The sequence below is a fragment of the Periplaneta americana genome, chromosome 2 (genome assembly GCF_040183065.1).
Source record: "Periplaneta americana isolate PAMFEO1 chromosome 2, P.americana_PAMFEO1_priV1, whole genome shotgun sequence".
NCBI classification, from domain to species: Eukaryota; Metazoa; Arthropoda; class Insecta; order Blattodea; family Blattidae; genus Periplaneta; species Periplaneta americana.
This window is the reverse complement of record NC_091118.1, coordinates 181368538-181387811: the sequence shown is the minus strand read 5'-3', so window position 1 is coordinate 181387811 and position 19274 is coordinate 181368538. Positions and strand designations below refer to the sequence as shown.

The following is a 19274-nucleotide window of genomic DNA, read 5'->3' as shown; positions in this document are numbered from 1 at the left end:
TCTCCACTCCCATTATTTTATTGTTTAATTCTTCCTCTTTTGTATAGTAATTTCTTCCTTTGTCCCTTTCTTCCCTTTTCTTACCTATCACCTCTTTTCTCTCATTTGATCCTTTTTGATGTTTCCATATTTTCCCCCTTTCTCTGTTTTATTTTCTTTATACATTTTTTCTACCTTATACTTCATTCTGTATTTTTCTTCATTCTTGTTAGTCTCTTTTTTTGTGTTTCTTTTCTATTCTTTTGTTTAATTTTCCCTTTCTTTGCATAGGCCTATGTAATCATTATTTATTTTGGTTTACTTTTCTTTTTTCCTTTCTTTTTTCTTCCTTTTTTGTATTTCTTTCTTTGTCCCTCTTTTTTCTTCACTTGAGCAAGAACCCAAAAGCTTTATTTACACATGTAATTGATTTCACATTGCATCTATTTGAGAAATAACAAACGACGTCCGTGACAAGGATCGTCTCTAATTTTACAACTATAATTTGGGTCGCACAGTTTCTCCGCTCTGTGACTTCATTAGCATGCCATTAAACGAGCGAGCGCGTCATTAAATTACAAGTACTGTGACATGTTCGCTAGCTATTGCCGCAGTACTTTCCACAACTACAACCTAGTTTGCCAATGCGCTCATAGATGTCGACTCAATAAGCAAAGTGTAGCGCCCGTGTTATTGCATATGAACCTAATAGCGAAGTTCAAGGGTGTGTGTTGGGGGGGAGGGAGGCCTCTCTCTCACTCTGTTGCTCTCTTTCTCCCTCATTCTGCTGCTCCCCTCGTGTACACGGTCGGTGGTTCCCTCGCCCCAATAGCCCGACCGATCCTCATTGCCTTGTTTGGCCGCTAGAGGGCTGGCCGCGTTATCCCGATCAGCTGTTTCAGAGCCATGTGCTAGTCGAAAAAGTGCGCAGCTTCACGTCAGCTGTCACTCTCGAAAGTTGGTACACCTGCTTAGAGTTCGTTTTTATAGCAGTGAGAAATATATTTAAATTTTTTTATATATGAGATTTTATTTTGGCTGATAGTTTTTGTGTTGTCGAATGTGTTGGGAGTTGGGACGCAAGTTACGGCTGTCTGCAGTCTGAAGTCCGCGGTGTCTCACGGCTCGCAACAACACGGAGACAAGATATTTGAGAAGGGAGACCAGGTACGGGCAGGAAGACAGAGAGGGAAGCGAGAGGAAGTGACGGAAGGAAGAGAGTACAAAACGACTATTCTTGTTTTCACCAGCAGCAGCAGCAAAAGTAAAGAGAGTTGTGTATGTGAGTGTATGAGGAGGCGGTGCCAGCCACAACGCAGCAACTCAGGCGGAACCAGTCGACGGACCAATGAGCGCGCGGCGCTGGGCGGGCGGCCGGCCAATGGGAGGCGAGCTGCGCGTTTCGTGCGGATAATGACGGCATTCTGAGTCCCTGCCTCGCTACTAGAGCAGCCCCGCCACAAAGAAAAAAAGAAGAAGAAAAAGAGCGAAGAGAGGTGGAAAGTTTTTCCACCCTCCCTCTTGTGTTTTTATTTATTACTTTTGTGACTGTGGACTACACTTCTTGTGCACGGCTCATGTCCTCCTCTGGAGTCAGCTACCGGATGTAGTGCGGCGTTTTAACCCCTCCCTCCAGAGCGTGTATACATGTGTGTGTGAATGTGTGCGGGAGGTGCCTCCTTGTCTTGTTTTGTTGTGGGAAGGATAAGGTACGGGAGGAAGAAGACAGAGAGGGACACAGCGACGAATGCAGTGAAGTGTTTTTAAAAAGTTTTCTGCCGATTCCCTCCTCCGCCCTCTTCTCTCCTCCGTGCCGTCTCTTTATTGTGTTGCGAGCAGTCAGTCAGTCGGACATACATACGGACACACAGACATAGCGCCGTAGTGTGCCGCAGCAGTGACAATAGGGAAGGAAGGATTCTGGGGGTGTTCCGTGTTCTTGCGTCGACCATGTTCTTCGCAAGTTAGTGACCACTGCGTGTGTTGTTTTGTTTTTTGTTTTCCGAACTATGAGTATGGATTCCGTCATGGACTCCTCCTCGACCAACAGCGACCACAGCAGCAATGCATCGTCTTCGGCGTCACCACCGGTGGCCATCAAACCGCCTCTCACGCCCCCGAGCGTCAACAACAATAACAACAACCCCCAGGTCTCGACCCCGGGTCCGCAGCAGCCGCCTCAGAGCCCGCTGAGCATGGTACGACAGCCGGGAAGTCCCGTTTCGGTTCCCGCAGGGCCCCAGCAAGCGCCTCCGACACCCCAGCACGCCCAGACTCTGAGCCCGCCGCCAGTCTCCACCCCCAACAGCATCACCGCCGTCCCCCCGAGGATATCTCAGTCCGTGATGCCGCCTCTGCCGCCCCCGGGGCTGGGGTTGTTGAACTCTTTGGGAGGCGGCATGATGCACCACTCGCCCCTGGACCTGATGGCCGCGGCGCACCACGGCGGACCCCCGAGGTCCTACAACAGCCCGCCGCCCATCTCGAGCTCCGACCCCACGGCCAACGAGTGCAAGCTGGTGGACTACCGGGGCCAGAAAGTGGCCGCCTTCATCATCGCCGGCGATACCATGCTGTGTCTCCCTCAGGCCTTCGAGCTCTTCCTGAAGCACCTCGTGGGAGGCCTGCACACCGTGTACACCAAGCTGAAGCGTCTGGACATTGTGCCGCTGGTCTGCAACGTGGAGCAAGTCCGCATCCTGCGAGGCCTGGGCGCCATCCAGCCAGGAGTCAACAGGTGCAAGCTCCTCTCCTGCAAAGACTTCGACATACTCTACAGGGACTGCACCACTGCCAGGTAAAGAGTGTTCACTAGGCCATATCGCACGTAGTCGTATCCTCCACGCCGGCAGAAGCGTCAATCTTAGATGCGGACACTCCGCTGACCGTCTGTTCGTTATACTTCCCATAATAACCTCAAAGTCGTCTGCGACCTGCACATTACGTAGCTATAGACACGTTAGATAATAATTCCCGAAGTCTGAAATTGTTTAGTACCATTGTCAACATAAGTGTTGCATCCAACTTACCGGTACGAAGTAGTAGTAGTACATAACTCATAATCCTAGAAGTATGACGAATCCCTCGCATCATAAAGTGACATCCTGTTCTTGAAAAATAATAAATTGCCAATTCCTGAACGCCTAGCGAATCGCCTCTGGCACGTTTCCGGGAAGAAACATTAAATTCGATAGAAATTAAGCTTAAAAATTGTGTTCTCGTTTGGAAGTTAGTGTTAGAATTCGCGTTTAACATCATGTCAACATAAGTGTTGCATCCAACTTACCGGCATGTAGTAGGGTAGGCCTACATAACTCGTAATTCTAGAAGTATGACGAATCCCTCTCATCATAAAGTGGTGTCCTGTTCTTGAAATAATAAATCGTCAATTGTTTCCGGGAAGAAGAACCAAATTCGATAGAAATTAAACTTAAAAATTGTGTTTTCTCGTTTGGAAGTTAGTGTTAGAATTCGTGTTTAACATCATTGTCAACGTAAGTGTTGCATCCAACTTATTTACCTGTTAGGTAACTGATAATTAAAGTTATAGAAGCATGACGAATACATCTCGTCATAAAGTGATATTTCTATTCTTAAAATAATATTGCCAACTAATGAAAGGGAATTGAATCGCCTCTGGCACGTTTCCGGGAAGGAAAATTAAATTAGATAGAAATTAAACTTAAAAATCTGTGTTTTCCCGTTTGGAATTTAGTCTTAACAATTTGTGTTTAACATCATGTCGACATAAGTTAAGTGTTGCATCCAACTTGCATAGTAAAAAAAAACTAGCAATTCTAGAAGTATGACGAATCCATCTTATCATGCAGTGACATTATGTTCTTAAAATAATTAACAACTTCCGATCGGCGAGCGAATCGCCTCTGGCACGTTTACGGGAGGGAAAATGAAATTCGACAGAAATTAACCTTAAAATTTGTGAGTTCTCGAACATTCTGTCACCTATGCGTTCCATCCAACTTCTGTGGTAGATACCTGACTCATAATTTAAGGAGTAAGCCTATGAAAAGCTCATCGCATGATAAAGTGACAATTCTGTTTGTGGGACCAAAATTGTCTACTACTCGTAAATTACATCTGGTCTATAATTTTAAACATCCGCGCTAATTGTGTTCAAAAGAAGAAATTAAGTTTTCAATTGTGTGTTGAGACACTTTGAACGAATACTGTGGCTTCTGAAAAAATTTAATTCAATAGAAATAACCCTTGAAAGTGTGTTTCATATCCTTCTGCTGTCGAAAATCGTAATTCGTAATTGTAGTCGCGTGATACCGCATGATCGAACCATCGTATGATAAAGTGACGTTAGTGTTAATTCCAAAAATATGCTGCTGCCATCAAATAAAATAATTCATCCATTCTTAGGCCTATAGTTCCGGTAGTAAATAAAATTTGTGTGAAAAAATTATTTCTTGTCTGTTACAAAAGTCTACTGTTGTTTAAGTACGTTTGAGAGGTTATTATTATGAACAAGTTTACCATAAGTGCGGCAAACTCGTTAGGCCCTAACTTTACAAAATGATATTCCTACTCTTAAGAAATATGAAAATTTTCACCGGCAAGCATGTTCTATTAGCCTATACCGACACTGTAGAACATTGCCATTAGTCTAGTTCCGAAAAAAAATTAATTCCCTATATATGTATTAAAATTTGCGTTATTCAGTATCTGGTAAAATATTTTTTTGTCATTACTTTCCTACTAATGAAAAAATATTTTAATTTTCAATGGCCAGAAAGTACATACAAACATTGTGCTAGTTCCGTAGTTCTCAGTAGAAACAAAATTGCCAAATAATATTTCTTAAAATGCAAGTATTTTTATTACCGTATTCTGTCACTGTACGCTTATAAAATAAGTTGGATTATCTAGTTACACAATTAATATTGTCTAGTTCCCGTAGAGAACTAAATTCAGCAGTGTTATTTCTTAATTTTTTCCTGTTAGAATATTCTGTCAGAGCATGCGTTCCTTCCTAAGATCTGTAAAGACTAACTCGAGAATTTTAAAAACGTGGTAACGCTCTTCATAATAAAGTATTATATTTTTGCTCTTACAATCTATGATATATTCATCGTTAATATAATATTACAAATATTATATCAAATTACTCGTTTCGGCGACGACAAACATAAAAGTTTTCCTGATCTTCAGTTTTTTTTTTACCACCTCCACCGGTCGTCAAGAATTAGTAAGTGTAGTCGTTCGTGTGACGACATGTATGGTGTTGTCGAGAACGGATGTAATTTCTACTTCCTATAAAATTTCGTAATTTCTTTTGCGCTCCAGCAATTTTTTCTAGATTCTTCTATGGTTAAAATATTCTATTATCCTACTCGTTACGCACTAGATCTGCGAGGAATAACTTGACTTTCTCTAAGTGTGCTAGAAGTTAAAAACATTCTGTGTCAAATTTCGATCGATGTGTAGGCCTATAGATAAAGCCATCGATGTATTATTTTTATTTTTAATTATAAGACAAATATTGTCTTTGCAAATTGTCTGTGGTGCTAAGTAGTGCCTTATAAAACCCGTTTCTCATATTTAAAAACAAACATTGTTTAAATTATGTCAGAAATTTCTTCGTAGACCGGATATTTTCAAACTGTTCTCTAATCTATGATTTTCTTTAATAACTTAGATTAAAACTTCAATTAAGTTTACATAACTTTTTGTATGTAACGAAAATTTTCTTCCCCCTTTTAACGTAAATATTTGTAGCATCCGGCACTGCTCAACTTAAAAAAAAAAACAATAACGTAAAAGTAACAACCGGTGTAATATTTTATTATCCTATAACTTGATTGATATTTGAAGTCCCAAAATATAATATTACTGTTATTTGAAATGTGTCCCCCTACTCTACAATATTAATAGATAAATGATTTAAAATTACTGTTTTTATTGTGAGTTAGCCCTCTATTTTTTTTAGCGGTTTGACGTTGCCCGTTGTGAAGCACTTTCCGCTTGAAAGAGGTAACAGCTGCCTTCGTGTGGCAACAACTCCGAGTCAAATGTTCCTAAACCCACGTTAAAAATGTAGTGCTAGATTCGTGTCTGTGTAGACTGGTGTAAGGAATAATTTTGAAACCTGTAAATAAAAACATTTCCAAAGTGCTTTTTGGAACTGAAAGTTTTAAGTGCGAAGATAGTTGTCGAAGAGGGTATGATGATTATAATTTTTATCGGATAACAATTAGAAGAAATTTTACGCGAACTAATAAATTATTATATCTGCAATAAAACATAATTTTCATAATACATCAAAGAAACGCAAGATGTGAATTCTCTAGAGTCCGTCCTTAAAAGAGCAAGTCCCACTTCTTTTTCTCTCACTCTATCCTTTACATTTCATCTTTCTCTATTTTTTTTAATGTAGCGTAGACTATATGTTCAAAGTTACCTTATTTATATTAATTTAAAAAGTGAATTAATTTGTTAATGCAATGAATGTTAAGTTGCGATACTCTCTCTAAATAGAGTCTTTGTTACATTTAAGGAACATTATTTTAGGTAACAAATTGGCTTACGTTAAAGAAAATGTTGTGTTTTGATTTCAGCGCCGATGAAATAGTTCTACATATCAGCAAAAAAATTTCAGGTCTAAAATTAGCGTTAGTATGGCCGTTGTAAATTTTAAAATGTTAAAAATGTATTATAATATTAACATCAGTTCAAATCTTAATACGGCATTTAGTATAGACACTTAGACATAAGAGTGGTAAGTGAAGTTACTTAACAGGCAAACAAACAAACAAACAAACAAACAAACATGCAATGATTTTGACAGATTCCTGACCATCATCATCACCATCATCATTATCATCATCATCATCATCATTATCATCATCATCAGCTTTAGGGGATGGCATTGTTACATGAAGAAAATTCGTCTGCCCATATTGCTCTTGGACGCCCTACATTTTTTAATTTTGGGAATGTGGCCTTATTTTTTATATTATTTCTGTCATATTCTTATATTAGTTAAGATCATACATTTCCATTCCCTCATTTATATTAAAGATATTCATTTTAATTCCAAGGACGAAACTATTCCTTTGAAATCAAGTGGAGTATCTTGCTAACAGACTCGATTCTTCATTTTCAATTAAATTTATCCATAAGTTATCGCAGTTATAGGCTAAGTCAGTATTAGTTGTGCGAATATCTTCATTCTTCAGGTTTTTTATGAACAGTTTATAATCAATTACATAATTATTCCGTCAGGTGTTAGATATTTACTTTATAAAATAGTCTAATATTTTTTCACACTATTATGAAACTAAAAGAAACACTTCATTACATTTCCATAATTTCATAGGAATATCACTTTTCTCCTTTTCTCTTTTATTCCTTCTTCTTTTAAGTCATTAGGACTTACGTCAGTTGGTACAATTTTAGTTGTGCGCCTTGTAGTTACTTATAAAACAAGTCTTTGCTGCAGCTCTGAAACATTATTCTAAGTAAGAGAACTGCGTTAATTTTTTTCCTGTTTGGAGGTTATTTTGGTGTAATAGCTTTATAATCTTCCATATTTTTACGTAGGGCCTACCTTTGTTACGGAGTTATGATCATTTATTTTTATAGTGGGACGAAATTTAAAAACAAAAAGAGTTTATATAAGCATCAACACACAGGAACTTCTCATCTCAGCAGATTTAATTTTTCGTCTTTCTATTCTTTCTACCCATCAGTTTTCAGAACTATACATTAAATCAAAATTTTAACTGCTATCATATTGTTTCAGAACTTAGTGTTGTAGTTCTTATAATAAATTTGCTAGCAGTCTTAACTTTTCGTCTTTCCAGTCTTTCTACCCATCAGTTTTCAAAACTAAACTTTAAATAAAAATTATAACAGCTATCATACTGTATTGTTTCAGAACGTTGCTGCAATTCGTAAACATGTTTCTAAGTAATTGAACTGTATCAAAACTTTTGTTCATATTTGAATATAATTATGATGTAACAGTTCTATAGAAAAACATTTTGCGTATTCTTGTTATGTAATAACTAGCCTATGTTTTCGCAACATGATGGAAGTTAAAATAATTAAGTTTATATCAACACATAAATACCACATCTCAGTTCACTTTATTTTTTTTTCTTTTTTCGTCTATTCATCTACAAGTTTTAAGATCTGTAGTTCAGATCAGAACTGCCATCATATTGTATAATTTTAATTGAATGAATATCTGGATCTTCTAGTGTTTTTATAAAGGCTTTTCTGCAGTTCCTGAAAGTGTTGTTAAAAACTGATTACGGTACATCAAAACTTATGCTCGTATTTCGAGGTAATTCTGATATAATAGCTCTGTAATTTCTTTAATTTTTATTGATATTTTTGTTATGTAATAATAACGCTTTCCACACTGTGACGAATGTTAAAAATAGTCAGAATTCTCATATCATCACACTATTTTTTTTTCTTATCCTCATATTTTTTTCACAAGTTCTTACAGCTGTAATTCATATTAAAACTGTTGTAGAATTTTAATTGTGTATAGATCTTCGTCTTATGGTTCTTGTTGTAATTCTTAAGCATTGATTCTAAGCAATATACCTATATTAAAGTTTTGTCCGTATTTGGAGATACGTTTCAATAAAAAGTTTTAATAAATTAACGAAATTCTAGATGATTTTATTATAGATTATGGCCTACGACTCGTTTTGAAGATGTAACAAAAATTGAAAAAAAAAAAAAATTAATTTGATCAACACACAGAATTCTTATTTCTTCAGACTGTATTTTTCATTCTCGATTTCTATTCGACTATCACTTTTCACAACTGTAATGCATAATAGAATTGCTATCATGTTTTGTACTTTTTATCTTTTCTACCCCTGAGTCTTCTGGTACGAAGTCTTTGATTTAATTCGTAAATGTGTTTCTAACAAATTGAATTACATATTTTTTTCATATTTGAAGATAACTCAGCTGTAACAGCTACATTAATTGTTAGAATTTTTAGTTATAGATGTGTTGTAGTTTAAGTAGATTTTTTTTTAACAGTTTGACGAAAGTTAAAAAAAAAAAAGGTCCGTCACAATTTTATTACACCAATTCACAAAAATCTTATCTCTACAGACTGAACTCTCCGTATTTCTCTTCCTGTCCATCCACCAGTTCTAGCATATATAGTTCAAATTAGAACAGCTATCACATTGTAGAATTTTATTTGTTTCTATACCTGCTTCTTCTCCTTATTATTACAAAGTTCTTCCTGGAATTCGTAAACTTGTTTCTAACAAATTCAAGTGTATCATATTGTTTGATGGGATATAATTTTGTTATAATTGTTCTACAAATACGTGAAATTTTATAGATATTTTTGCTACGGAATAATGATTTTTTTCACAGTGTGACGAAACATTAATAATAATAATAATAATAATAATAATAATAATAATAATAATAATAATAATAATAATAGGCTAATGATGATTTTTCAAAGTGTCACCAAACTTAAAAAATAGTTTGTCACATTTTACCAACATAGAAACTCCATCTCAGAAGATTCAATTCTTCGTTTTTCTTTTCTTATTAATCCAGTAATTCTCACAAATAAAGTATATAGTCCAAATTAGAACCGGTATCACTTTGAAAAATTTTAATCGTTTCTAGGCAGGTCTACTTGACTTGTAGGTTCTACGAAGTAATTACTACAATTCGTAAACATGATTTTAAGTAATTAAATGGAGTAGAGTAAATTAAATTTTCATCTGTATTAACAGCTAATTCTGGCATAATAGCTCTCCAAATTCCTGACATTTTATGTATATGTAACATATATTTTTTTTATTTAATTAAAATGATTCCTTTTTCACAGTGTGACTTTATATCAGCACATATTATAAGGTAGATATAATTTCAACCGATTTATTATTCTTTTTTTTATGTTCTTCCCTATTCATCTACCAGTTCTGACAAATATAAGTACAGCATAGTATTAACGCAGCATTAGAACTGCTATGCTATTGTAGAATTTAAATTTTTTGGAGACTTCTTCATATTGACACTTAAGAGTTCTTACTTAATTCGTAGACATGTATAACTTATGTACAATTGAATTACATAGAAACGTTTGTTCGTGTTTGGAATAATTCTAGTACATCATCTCTATGAATTTCTGAAATTTTAGATATTTTATTTTGTAATAATGATTGTTTTTACAGTGGTAAGAAAATTAAAATTTATATCAAGACATAGAAAACTCATCTCAGACAGTCAAATTTCGCTTTTCCATTCTATACATCTGAACACTAGGCTATAGACTATAGTTACTATGTCAACATTAGAACTACTATTATGTTATAGAATTTGTTTGGCGAAATCTCTGTGTCGTAGGTTTTACAGTTTTCGCTGCAATTTGTATATTTCTCTTATGTAATTGAAGTAAAATTTAACTTTATCCAAATTTTCAGTTTATCATTCTGCTGTAATAAACCCTAAAAATTTACGAAATATCAGATGTCTGACAATTTTATTATGTAGTTGATGCTTTACACAGAATTGCACGCATTATATTCTTCACCTGACATAATTAGGAACATTAAATCCAGACGTTTGAGATGGGCAGGACATGTAACACGTATGGGCGAATCCAGAAATGCATATAGAGTGTTAGTTGGGAGGCCGGAGGGAAAAAGACCTTTGGGGAGGCCGAAACGTAGATGGAAAGGTAATATTAAAATGGATTTGAGGGAGGTGGTATATGAAGATAGAGACTGGATTAATCTTGCTCAGGATAGGGACCAATGGCGGGCTTATGTGAGGGCGGCAATGAACCTCCGGGTTCCTTAAAAGCCAGTAAGGAAGTAAGGTGATGCTTTTCCACAGTATGAGAAATTTTTAAAATGTCAGCTGGGTACATTTATACCAGCTCGTATTTAACTTATTACCGGTACATCAGAGCTGATTCGAGTTTTCGTTTGTCTCTGCTTTTCGCCATTTATTACATAGATCAACATTATGACCGTTCTATTAATTTTTAGAATTTCACTTATTAGAAGAGCTGCATCTCGTATTTTTTTAAAAAGGTTTTGCTTGAGTTCATAAACATGTTCTCAAGTAACTGAATAATGTTGAGAATTTTATTCTGCTTTGGATATTAATTCTGCTGCAGTAGCTCTATAAACTTCTGAAATATTCGATGCTAGATAACTTCTGTTATATGAGGACGATAATTTTTCTACAATGTGATGAAAGTTAAAAAATATATATATATATATTTCGTCACAATTCTATCAACTCATGATCATCGTTCGTACATCTCTTTACCATCAATTTAAAAGTAAGTGTGACGCTTCTATCGAGATGAGAGAAGGGGGATTCAGACGCACCTCGCCACTAATATTAACGAATCTGAATTTAGATTCATTTGTGCGAAAAGGGATGTGGCTGTTAAAGTACAGGCTCTCCGAGAGCGGAAGGGGAATACAGTGAATTGACACAAATTACGCAATGATGGAACGGTAGACAGACGTGTAGTAGTAGGTCCCATAACATTTTAAAATTGCGACATACGTATTTTATAAAATTGGCTCAGGGGCGTGTTTCCTCTCCTACATTGTGTACCGGGGCCCAACTGCTGCCTCTCCCTCGCTCCGGACTTCTGACTGTATGTGTGCTCGACGCTGACGACTACGCGTAGAAGTTATACCCATTTCACTTAAACAACAAACCTAAAACAAGCAGCGAGTTGTTGAGTTATTCCTTGCCTCAATGCAAGAGTGACTGAACTTGGTTTCCAGTTGCAGAATCTCTAGAAGCCTTTCTACCCGTGCGAAACTGATGTAAGGGACAGCATCTCCAAGTGTGTCAAATTCCTATCAGAGTCTTCCTCTTATCGGTTCTGAAACTACCAATTGGCTATAGGATGGGCCAGAAAGATTGTTCTCTTTACGGAAAATAGAGGACTCGTTCGATTAATTAAAATGTGTCTCGGTCAAACTTACAGTAGATTCCCTATATCTATTGCTTTTCCAATTCACTGCGGGCTAAAACAAGGACATGCACCATCACCTTTACTTTTTAACTTCGCTCTATAATATGCCATTAGGAAAGTTCAGGATAACACAGAGGATTTGGAATTGAACGGGTTACATCAGCTTCTTGTATATGCAGATGACGTGAGTATTTTAGGAGAAAATCCACAAACGATTAGGAAAAACACGGAAATTTTACTTGAAACAAGTAAAGCGATAGGTTTTGAAGTAAATCCCGAAAAGACAAAGTATATGATTATGTCCCATGACCAGAATATTGTACGAAATGGAAATACTAAAAAAATTAGAGATTTGTCCTTCGAAGAGATGGAAAAATTCATATATCTTGGAGCAACTATAACAAATATAAATGACACTTGGGAGGAAATTAAACGCAGAATAATATGGGAAATGCCTGCTATTATTCGGTTGAGAAGCTTTTGTCATCTAGTCTGCTGTCAAAAAATCTGAAAGTTAGAATTTATAAAACAGTTATATTACCGGTTGTTCTGTGTGGTTGTGAAACTTGGACTCTCACTTTGAGAGAGGAACAGAGTTTAAGGGTGTTTGAGGTTAAGGTTCTTAGGAAAATATTTTGAGCTAAGATGGATGAAGTTTCAGGAGAATAGAGAAAGTTACACAACGCAGAACTGTACGCATAATTAGGAATATTAAATTCAGACGTTTGAGATGGCTAGGAATGTAGCACGTATGGGCGAATCCAGAAATGCATATAGGCCTAGTGTGTTAGTTGGAAGGCTGGAGGGAAAGAGGCCTTTAGGCAGACCGAGACTTAGATGGAAGGATAATATTAAAATATATTTGAGGGAGGTGGGGTATGATAGAGACTGGATTAATCTTGCATAGGATTGGGACTGATGGCGGGCTTATGTGAGGGCGGCAATGAACCTCCAGTTTCCTTAAAAGCCAGTAAGAGCGATTGACAATTTCTGAATATTTTCTCTGATTCCATAGCAATATGGTAGTTCTTTAAGTATGTAGACAATAGGTTCACAACTCACTTTATGTCATAATATTAATAAATTCCAGAATCATATACGGAGATCAAGAGAAAGACAGAAAATAGAAAATATTGGAAAATGCTGGATTTGCAGTGAAAGATCTGACATTGGGTAAAACACTGAAGAATTTGGATGAAACTCGTCCCACCGTAAAAAAGAGTCGTAACCCCATAACAAATTTCCGTAGAATTCCAGAAATTTATAGAACTATTTTATTAGAATTAGATCCAAATACGGACAAATTTTAATATAGATCTATTTCTTAGAATCATGCTTTGGAATTGTAGCAGATATGATGAGCCGTAGATATAGAATTAAATAAAATTCTGTAACGTGATGGCAGTTGAGATTTGAGTTGGTGAACGAATATGAAGAGAAAACGAAAAATTGAGTCAGCAGATACAGCGTTTCTGTGTGGTGATATAAAAATGACCAGCTATATTTTTTTTTTCTTTCGTCATACTGTGAAATGTATCATTATTCTATAACAAAAACATCTATAAAATTTCAGAAATTTATAGAACTGTTGTGTTAGAATTATCTCCAAGTGCGGGCAAATACTTTACTCGAATTCAGTATCATAGAGGCATATTTATAAATTGCAGCAAATGCTTTTTAAGAAATTAAAAGACACAGAACTCCGATCAATTAAAATTCCACATGATAGCATTTCTAAACGGAACAATACTGTTGTGAAAACTGGTGGATTGTCACTGGCTAAGAAGAAACTGCCTACTGAAGGATGCACTGGAATAAATGATAATCGGAAGAAAAGTTCGGAGCAAAAGAATGTATCAGATATAGACAACGTTAAGATACATGGATTGCTTTTTTTTAGTAGGTTATTTTACGACGTTGTATCAACATATCAGGTTATTTAGCGTCTGAATGAAGTGAAGGTGATAATGCCTGTGAAATGAGTCCGGGGTCCAACACCGATAGTTACCCAGCATTTGCTCATATTGGGTTGAGGGAAAACCTCGGAAAAAACCTCAACCAGCTAACTACATGGATTGTGTGCGGAGACTGAGTGAAAGGCGGAAAATAGGAAATATTGGAGAATGCTGTGTTTGAAGTGAAGGACCTGCCCTTGGGAAGAACATTATGACTGGTTAATGATAATAGTAGTAGTAATAATAATAATAATGATAAACAGACGCACTAGGCCTGTGATATTTCGTGAACAAACGTAACGAATGATGTAAGAGACAGTGTTGTAGACATATCTATTATAAATTTAATATTGGGATTTCTTGACAACAAAATTCGTTGTTTTTTCCTGGTAGTCTCTCTAATGTATCCGCTCTCAGACTACATTAATATTGGCTAATACATTTTTACACTTACAGAAAATGACATTTAACAATTTCCTAATCGTTTACCTTATCAGGAAATTGCTTGGACATTGTCTAGTCGGAAGGTTAACGACTCATTTTTACGCAAGATTGCAACAATAACAATAACAATTATCAGTTATAGAATCTCTGGAAGTTTATCGAACTGAGAAAAACGGGTTATGATTTTAAAAACAGCGCCAAATTGCGATATTGAAAGTGACTTCAAACTATTTCGCAACAGAATGAAATGTAAGAATAGGCCTATGGTTTTTCTAATTATTATATAAAAATGTTAACAATTTCTGAGTCTATCACTTTACCAAATTAGTCTAAATTTGTCTGGTCAGATGATTACGACTCAATTTTTTGTAATAATAATACATAATAACAGCAATAATGAGTTGCAGGCTCGCTAGACATTTTCTCCCATTGAACGGCGTACATTTCAGACATGGCGATGTAGGGTAGAGTTGCCTAATTCCGTGATACTCCTAATTCCGTGATACGTTTTTTCACTGAATGTCACGGGATTGGGTATCTTGCTATGAAGTTCACCGATGTCTCAAAAGTAGGAGAAAACTGCACTCTTTCGAGAAAGATGTCTGGCGCTATGGTCGAATGGCAAAACTTTGACTGATATTCAATTTTAACAAGTATCACGGGATTAGGGATATCACGGAAATAGGCAATTTTACGCTATATCTTGGTGGAATTCAGTTGAATCAGAATATTCTATTGCAGGAATATGCTATTACATAAAGCAGAGTCTTTAGTCGAAAGATTTTGAAACTAAACTGATTTTATGAATAAAACTTTTAATAAGTAGAAAATAAACATGGGTCTATTCCATAAGAAAGCAAAGCAAATATCTCTATTTTACAACAAAATACATAATGGAACACAAGCATTATCTAATAATAAACCAACAGTTTCAGATATAGATGACGAGAAAATGAACTGATAAAACCATTTGTGGGCAATTCAGTATGTCGACGAAATACCTGTGGGCAGATTGTCTGCAAATCTTTTAGATTCCAGATTCCAATAGCATGGAAAATAAACATAATTAAAAACTCCAAAAAAGGCTTTATTTATATAATAATAATAATAATAATAATAATAATAATAATAATAATAATAATAATAATATTTATTGAATATTCGGTGTATATACAGAACCGTCCACACCTGTGGAGTAACGGTCAGCGCGTCTGGCTGCGAAACCAGGTGGCCCGGGTTCGAATCCCGGTCGGGGCAAGTTACCTGGTTGAGTTTTTTTCCGAGGTTTTCCCTCAACCCAATATGAGTAAATGCTGGGTAACTTTCGGTGCTGTACCCCGGACTCATTTCACCGGCATTATCATCTTCATTTCATTCAGACGCTAAATAACCTAGATGTTGATACAGCGTCGTAAAATAACCTAATATAATAAACTATATACATATATATATATATATATATATATATATATATATATAGATATATAGAACCCCATTTCACCCTTAGGTATATTAGAGTAATAAGTTTAACAATTTAGGGTATATACCTTATTGGGTATTGGATACCGAGATCGTGGACGCCCGAAGAAGCGATGGAGAGACCAGCTTTTCACCTGAGACGGAACAGGCCAAATGGCCTAAACCCTGATAGCTATTGATGATGATGATGATGACCTTATTGGGTTGGTACCGGCACACTAGAAGTTAGCTAATACACTATTTACAAGAGATTAAAAATGTCTAATAGTCAAAGTTGATCTCATTTGAAAAGTCCACTGCAAGAATGATGGATGTCATTTGGAATACATTTTTCAGGAGAAGCAATTGAAAGTTTGAAATGCTTAGCGCTCAAAGCTTAACTGTGATTTTCCGATCATTACTGGACAATAACTATCCGTGTTAATGCCATATAACTCTCTATGTACATTCTATATGTCTTAAGCTATGGATTGACAGTCTTGGTTCATTTTCGACAAGAAAGTGACATCCATCATTCTTGCAGTGGACTCTTCATTTAAATATGACGTCAATACGTACCTTTCATACAAGAAGGTGCAGTCGAAGAGAAGATGTTTGACAGACTGATTTTCTTCTCCACATTTACAATTTGCATTATTTAAAATGTAGGTAAAAATCTCTGAAAATATTCGCCAAATTTTCCATGTCCTGACGAAAATTGTGTTAGAATAAAATTTGTTTATAGTTACTTAGAAGATAATCTATCTTGAACTATTGGAAAAAATAGATCTGTTATAGCACTTTTCTTTATACTCTGTTGCCAATTTTAATTATATTTTTTCAAGAATATGTTTTCGTATTTGGTTCTTTACAAACGAAAAGGGATTTAATGCGAAATAAATATGAACATTTGAGTCACGAGCCAGCTTTGACAATTCATCTGCTCTATCATTCCGAGTATTTCCGACGTGTTCTCTAATCCATGATAGACAGATATGATTTTGACTTTCATTAATTAGATGTTTAATTTCGAGAGCAATTGAGTCCAAATTATAACTTATTTGTCTTCAGTAGCCTGTAGGGCTGATTGAAAATTCCTTCTTAAGAAAGCAAAAAGAAAAAATATAATAATAATAATAATAATAATAATAATAATAATAATAATAATGTTGCATAATCCTGTCAACGTACGAAACAATGCTGTACACATTTATTACTGGAGTATGCGAAAGTCAATAGAATAATTCCTTCTTTTGTCAGCACACGATATGAACATATTTATTCAACATAATGGGCTCTTCGTCGTTTCGTAACACAGGGATCACAAATTCTGCTTGGATCAAAGTAGGCCTATTATTACAGACATGACTTTACCCCACACATGATTTGGCATGACTGTCTTATGTAGCTAAAGAAAGAAAATACGACATATAATATCTAATTTTCTATTGACGCACCGAACAAAATCTTCGAGCGACATGGGTTGAAAAATTTACTAAACACAAAGAAGCCGACTACAAAATAAAAATATCCTACGACCGGCAAGAAATGTACTTAATCGTAGTTGTACTCTCGTCTGCAGGAGTTATTCCGAAAAAAAAAACATACATAGAAGCGTGAACGAAATAATTACCTCCAAACGCCAACAACCAGACGTAAAAATGTGCAATTCTATCAACGTGTGAATCATCGTAAACTAAACCGTAAGAAATGCACAAATAGATTAGCATCTGTAGCAAAATTTTACAAGTATGGGAAAATCGTGTAATAATAATAATAATAATAATAATAATAATAATAATTTTTCTATTTTATTTTATTTAGAATATTAACGTGCAAAACAACAGCACAAGGCCAATTACTGTTTAGCACGATACAGAACAGAACAAAACAACAAATTATGATGAGCATGAATGATAGAAAATGGGAATGAGATGTAAATACAAACAATATAATAGTCTACATTAATCATAACAAAGTAAGATAGTACAAATAAATATTAAAATTAATACAGTGAAATAATTAAAATAATGGCAACTGAACAGAATGAATTACAAATGTATTAATGAGACTGGAATAATATAAGTAATATTGTAAAGATATGCAATTGACAAAAATAGAATACTAATACAAAAAATGCAATAAAACGAACAAGTATGGTACACATTACATAATAGAGATAACAGCAAAATGAGTATAGATTACAATGATTAGTTTAAGAATTAATACTATTATATTTTATGGAAAGGAGATGATTCATACAGAAGTATTACCAATATTTATTTATTTATTTATTTATTATTAATATTTGTGTGCTGAACAACAGCCAGAGGCCAATTATAGTTCAGCACAATACACAAACAGAAGATACAAAGGTGCAAAAACAAATAAATAATATCTTAAATAAACAAAAACATACATAAATAAAATAGATAACAAGAACAGTAAATACTAATAATCAAAACGAAACTATACCTTAAAAGGATCTAAATTGTGCCCATGCAAATTGGCATATTTTATGCATCTACAGACTGGAGAAAGTGATTTAGAATTTATGTTATAAAAATTGTTTTGAAATCTTAAACCTTTTGTAGGAATACGAAGGCTGATGTTGTTTATGATAGACTCACAATCAATATCACCCTTGATAACTTTGCAAAGAAATTGATAATCAAGATTTTGACGTCTAGAATAAAGGCTACAACAGTTAAAATATTTACAGGTAATCTCATAGTTAAAGTCAGAGGAATTGGGTATAAATCGAATAATAATAATAATAATAATAATAATAATAATAATAATAGACTAATAATAATAATAATAATAATAATAATTTAATATTTGTGACTTATCGTTGTTTGAATTACAATTCAATTAGTGAATTCAATTATGCTGGCAGTTAACTCTTCTCTTACTTCCCTGTTATCACCGTCATTTCACTTCAGTTTTTTTTGCCACAAATTATCATTCCCTTTATCTTCTGCATACTCCGTCATTTAGCGTAAGTTATCAGAGAAATAAGACAGGAAATTATTACAAGTCTTGATTTTACCGATCAAAGTTACAAGAAATTTATTTAGGAATATCTTACCTAGGAGAAATGGAAATATCTAGTGGTATTTAGGCATTAGGGCTACAACAATTTCGGACCTGGAATTATAAATTATTAATAAAAAGATAATAGAACAAATCATTATTAAACAAAATATTTAATTTACTAATGTAGTGTTATATTTCATTCGCTGGCATAGCCTACTACATTCCTGAAGTATGAATGTTTACAAATGTGACCAGAGCCATCTTAAAACCTTATGTTTTCATTCTTTTCAAAATTGTACAATTTAGTTTCACATACTAGCTCGTCATTTCTTCGTGTCGGTTGTTCTTGTACTTAATTATCTTGCCAATTTTCTTGTCCGGAAACTTAACCGAATGTTTTTTCAATCTTCCGCCATTGTGAAAATATACAT

The 19274-nt window shown here is 34.9% G+C and overlaps 1 protein-coding gene across 5 annotated transcripts in view; it reads left to right on the top strand.

Annotated features, from left to right (window-relative positions):
• Window positions 1-862: 862 nt before the first annotated feature.
• The window catches only part of dac (dachshund family transcription factor), a 1230461-nt gene continuing 1212049 nt past the window's right edge, over window positions 863-19274 (top strand). Inside the window, exon 1 of one of the 5 annotated variants that reach the window (XM_069819054.1) lies at window positions 863-2776. In XM_069819054.1, the coding sequence (XP_069675155.1) occupies window positions 1989-2776 (788 nt within the window). In that variant the 5' untranslated portion in view covers window positions 863-1988. The remainder of the gene's footprint in view (window positions 2777-19274) is intronic. The other 4 variants (XM_069819052.1, XM_069819050.1, XM_069819053.1 and 1 more) reach the window with 4 other exon arrangements.